Raw genomic sequence first — 5000 nt, forward strand, 5'->3', positions numbered from 1 at the left:
GGCTGCTGCTGCTGCTGCTGCTGATAGGGCTGCTGCTGATAGTGCTGAGGACACCTGAGTTGCTGCTGAGAAGCGGCACTTACTGTGGACTCAAGGTTTGCTGCTGCTGCTGCTGCTGCTGCTGCTGCTGCTGCTGCTGATAGTGCTGCTGCTGCTGCTGCTGCTGCTGATAGGGCTGCTGCTGATAGTGCTGAGGACACCTGAGTTGCTGCTGAGAAGCGGCACTTACTATGGACTCAAGGTTTGCTGCTGCTGCTGCTGCTGCTGCTGCTAGTAAAACTGCGTCTGCTGATGCTGCTGGCAATGATAATGATCTGCTGCTGCTGCTGCTGCTGATAGTGCTGCTGCTGCTGCTGCTCCTACTGCTGCTCGCTGCTGCTGATGCAATGGTGCCTATATATGTTGCTGCTGGCGATTAGCAGCAGCAGCAAACCTTGAGTCCATAGTAAGTGCCGCAGCAGCAACTCAGGTGTCCTCAGCACTATCAGCAGCAGCAGCAGCAGCAGCAGCAGCAGCACTACTGTTGCTGCTGCTGCTGCTGCTTCACAAAAGGATTGCAAAGGCGGTGGCACTTAGAATGAGCGAAATGGGTGAAATTCTGCTGCGTCTGCGTCTGCTGCTGCTGCTGCTGCTGCTGCTGCTGCTGCTGCTGCAGCGCATAAGTCGTTCGGGGTCTCTGGACTTGTCCATTAAATGGGAAGCAGAAAATTCGGAAATAAATTTTGATGATTGTCTGACTGATGTCAAGCAAGTTGCTGCTGCAACGAGAGAGCTCAAGGCCTCAGGTTAGATGCCCCTCAAAAGCTGCTGCTGCTGCTGCTGCTGCTGCTGCTGCTGCTGCTGCAGTCGCTGCTGCAGCAGGTGCTACTGCAGTCGCTGCTGCAGCAGGTGCTACTGCAGTCGCACCTGCTACAACAGCAGCAGTCACTGTTGTATCAGCTGCTGCTGCTACTGCTTCAGCAGCCGCTGCTGCAGCAGGTGCTGCTGCTGCTGCTGCTGCTGCTGCTGCTGCTGCTGCTGCTGCAGAGGAGTTTATTAGATTGCCTTCGTCGACGCGCCTCCTTAATGTATAAAGGAAGCAGTTTTCAGTGATGAATAATCTCCCTGAATTATTTATTTATCTATCTATTTATTTATTTATTTATTTATTTATTTATTTATTTATTTATTATTTATTTATTTATTTATTTATTTATTTATTTGATGTGGAAGCAGCAGCAAGCAGTGCGCAGCAGCTGCATTGACTTTGCTGCTGCTTCAAATTTTTCGAACTTTTCGGATTTGAAGCGGAATTAAGTGCAAATAAGTGCAAATAAGTGCAAATAAATGCAAATAAATGCATTAAAATGCATTAAAATGCATTAAAATGCATTTAATTGCATTAAAATGCATTTATTGGATTAAATTGGAGCAAATTGCGCGGAAATTGGGCACTTTGGGTGCTGCTGCGTGCAGGAAATGTGGGGCCGTTTGTGCTGCAGCGGATGGCGCAGCTGACAGTGGCAGCTGTACGTACACCCGAAACAGCAGCAGCAGGCGGCGGAGAGTCCCGCATTTCTTTTCAGATTTATTTAAATCAACCCGAGGCTCTGAACTCCCTCAACCGGCAGTTTGCTGCTGCTGCTGCTGCTGCTGCTGCTGCTGCACCTGCTGCAGCAGCAGCAACAGCGCCCACTTGCCCGCAGCAAAACGTCCGCAGCAGCCTTTTGGCTCTCAAGCCCCAAGAGACTGCCTTTGTTGCCACGTAAGAACAATTATAAATAAATAAATAAATAAATAAATAAATAAATAAATAAATAAATAAATAAATAATTAATTAACTTTTAATTTAATAATAATTAAATATTAATTTGATTTATTTTATTTAATTTGTTTTATTTGCAAAAGATTTGACGCCAAATGAAGTCGTTGGGCCACGCCGACGTTTTTGCTGCTCTTTTTTCTAAACCCTAAACCCTAAACCCTAGGAGATATTTCTAAACCCTACAAGATCTCTCTAAACCCTAAACCCTAAACCCTAAACCCTCAGTGCTCCCACTCCCACTACTCCCACTACTCCTGCTGCTGCTGCTGCTGCCCCCCCACCACTCTCTCCCCCTCCCCCTCACCGCCTCCGCCCCCTCTGCCGCTGCTGCTGCTGCTGCTGCTGCTGCTGCTGCTGCTGCTGCTGCTGCTGCTGCTGCTGCTGCTGCAGGTGGTTTTCGATTCCGCGCGAGAAGACCTACGGGTTGTACCCGCGGGACTTCCGCGTGCGGGTGTTTTGCCACTCAGCAGCAGACTGCAGTTTGGCTCAGTTTTCTTTTTGCTTCCGAATTGCCTGCCCCATAAAGTCTGCTGCAGCAGAAGCAGCAGCAGCAGCAGCAGAGGACGCCATGCAGCACCCCGTGGGGCCGCAGCAGCAGCAGCTCAAGGCCGCGCCGCTGCTGCAGCAGCAGCAGCAGCAGCAGCAGCTGCTGCTGCAGCAGCAGCAGCAAAAAGTCAAGCAGCTGCAGTTCAGAGGCAGGTACGGCTTCATTCCCTACTGGGCTGCAGCTGCCTATACACCCCAAACCAACTGGGCCGTCACTGCAGCAGCAGCTGCTGCTGCTGCTGCTGCTTTCTTTCTTTTCTAAACTAAGCAAGCAGCAGCAGCAGCTGCTGCTGCTGCTGCTGCTTTCTTTCTTTTCTAAACTGAGCAGCAGCAGCAGCAGCTGCTGCTGCTTTATTTTCTAAACTAAGCAGCAGCAGCAGCAGCAGCAGCAGCAGCTGCTGCTGCTGCTTTCTTTCTTTCTTTTCTAAACTAAGCAGCAGCAGCTGCTGCTGTGGGGCCCTCCTGCTGCAGCCCGTCTGCTTACAATTTATTTATTTATTTAACTTTTATTTATTATTTATTTATTTATTTATTTATTTATTTATTATTTATTTATTTATTTATTTATTTATTTATTTATTGTTGAACTTTTATTTTCAAGAACTCCTTCTTCGCCTCTTTGCCATTTATTGCTTTCTTTGCGGCCCACAGAAATTCAAAAAACAAAAAAGAAAACAAACTGGCGGCAAACACTTCAAATAAAAGAACTCATTCTATTTAATTAATTAAAGATAATTAATTAAATAGAATTAATTAAATATAATCAATTAAATATAATTAATTAAATAAAATTAAATAAAGAAATAAATAAATAAATGCAATTAAAAGAAAATTGAAGTTATTGAATTCTCTGAACTGCATTTGCCATCAAAGTCTGCGCCTTCGCCCCAAAGCGATTTGCGCTGTTGAGGACTTCAATCTGAAAAAAGAAATTAAAATAAATAAATAAATAAATAAATAAATAAATAATAAATAAATAAATAATAAATAAATAAATAATAAATAAATAATAAACAAACAATCAAATAAATAATAAATAAATAAATAAAAATAATAAAATAATAAATAAATAATAAAATTAATTAATAAATAATAATGAGTGAAATTATTAAATCCCCAAAAGCCTTTTATTGGCGGCATTGCAAATGTGGACTTCAAATCTTTGCAAACATTTTAATTTAATTTAATTTAATTTAATTAATTAATTAATTTAATTTATTAATTTAATTTAATTTAATTTAATTTAATTTAATTAATTAATTTTAAATGAAAGAATTAATTGAAAGGAATTAATTGAAGTCAAGTCGGGTCACCTGCCGTTTGTAGATCTGCGAAAGTTCGGCGAAGTTGGCGGCTGCGGAGAAAGCGAAAATAATAAACTGACAAGTTCAAAAAGACCCCTTCAAACCCTAAACCCTAAACCCTAAACCCTAAACCCTAAACTGCGAAGTTCAAAAAGAACCCTTTAAACCCCAAACCCTAAACCCTAGGAGGCCGTTCTAAAGCCTTCAGATCCCTCTAAACCCCAAACCCTCCGCGCTTTCAAAAAAAGAATCACCTGTTTCTTTGAAGCTTTGATCGAACAAAAATAAAAATAAAAATAAAAATAAAAATAAAACAAAATAATAAAACAATAAAAGAATAAAACTAAACTCCAATCTGAAAAGCGCCGGCGCTCACCTTCGACTGGCTGCTGAAGTCCAGGTGTACGTACACCTCAAGGATGGGCACTTTCCAAATTGCAAATTGCAAACTCACTTTTTCACTTTTGTTTATTTCTTCTTTTCCACTTTTGTTTATTTCTTCTTTTCCACTTTTGTTTATTTCTTCTTTTTCATTTTTGTTTATTTCTTCGTTTAAAAAAGAACAAAAAGGAACCAAAGAAGAACTAATTCTCCTCAGACGGTCCCGCAGCTGCGCAGCCGCCCGCCCGTCGATCGCCACAAAGCCGTAGGCCTGAGAAGGAAAAAAAAGAGAAATTTGGAACTCTTTTTGAATTAATTTAACAAACTTTGAATTCTTTTTCATTTAATTTATTTATTTTTGCTTTTTAAATTCTTTTTTTTCTTTTTTTTTTCTTTTTTGATCCAAAAAAATAAAAGGGGGTCTTCGAACCTCACCTGCCCGATCGCCAAGTACCCCGGCTGTCCCATCTGAAGGAGAAAAAGAAATTAAAAAGAAAATAAAAGAAATTAAAAAGAAAATAAAAGAAATTAAAAAGAAAATAAAAGAAATTAAAAAGAAATTAAAAAGAAATAAAAACAATTAAATCGAAATGAATTCAAATCGAGAAAAATCCAAACAGATCTGCACAGATCCCGTCCTTCCACGCGCCTTTCACACCCTAAACCCTAAACCCTAAACCCTAAACCCTAAACCCTAAACCCTAATTGCATTACCTTTTTCAAGATCTCGTTGACGATATCTGCGCAGCTTTTGAGCTGCGGCAAAAGGGGCGCAGCAGCAGCAGCAGCAGCAGCAATTCTGTCCAAGTTCTGCAGCAAATAAATAAAACCTTTTTTGCTTTTTTTGTTTTATTTAATTACTTCATTTTACTCCATTTAATCAACAGATTTAATTCAATTTAATTAATTCAATTTAATTAATTTAATTTAATTAATTAATTTAATTTAATTTAATTTAATTAATT

General features: G+C 40.5%; 2 protein-coding genes across 2 annotated transcripts in view; one reads left to right on the forward strand and one right to left on the reverse strand.

The window, feature by feature from the left end:
- Positions 1 to 577: 577 nt before the first annotated feature.
- Positions 578 to 2612, forward strand: ENH_00059380 (hypothetical protein, conserved; the record flags this gene model as incomplete). Its single annotated transcript, XM_013581886.1, has 3 exons — positions 578 to 785; positions 1456 to 1744; positions 2195 to 2612. The coding sequence occupies 3 exons, from the start codon at positions 578 to 580 to the stop codon at positions 2610 to 2612; spliced, it is 915 nt and encodes a 304-aa protein (XP_013437340.1).
- Positions 2613 to 4248: 1636 nt separating this feature from the next.
- The window catches only part of ENH_00059390 (hypothetical protein), a gene marked incomplete at both ends in the record, with an annotated part of 870 nt that continues 118 nt past the window's right edge, over positions 4249 to 5000 (reverse strand). Inside the window, 3 exons of the mRNA XM_013581887.1 lie at positions 4249 to 4306; positions 4466 to 4503; positions 4750 to 4845. Of these exons, the coding sequence (XP_013437341.1) occupies positions 4249 to 4306; positions 4466 to 4503; positions 4750 to 4845 (192 nt within the window). The remainder of the gene's footprint in view (positions 4307 to 4465; positions 4504 to 4749; positions 4846 to 5000) is intronic.

This window comes from Eimeria necatrix, genomic scaffold, assembly GCF_000499385.1.
Source record: "Eimeria necatrix Houghton genomic scaffold, Enh_scaff502, whole genome shotgun sequence".
NCBI classification, from domain to species: Eukaryota; Apicomplexa; class Conoidasida; order Eucoccidiorida; family Eimeriidae; genus Eimeria; species Eimeria necatrix.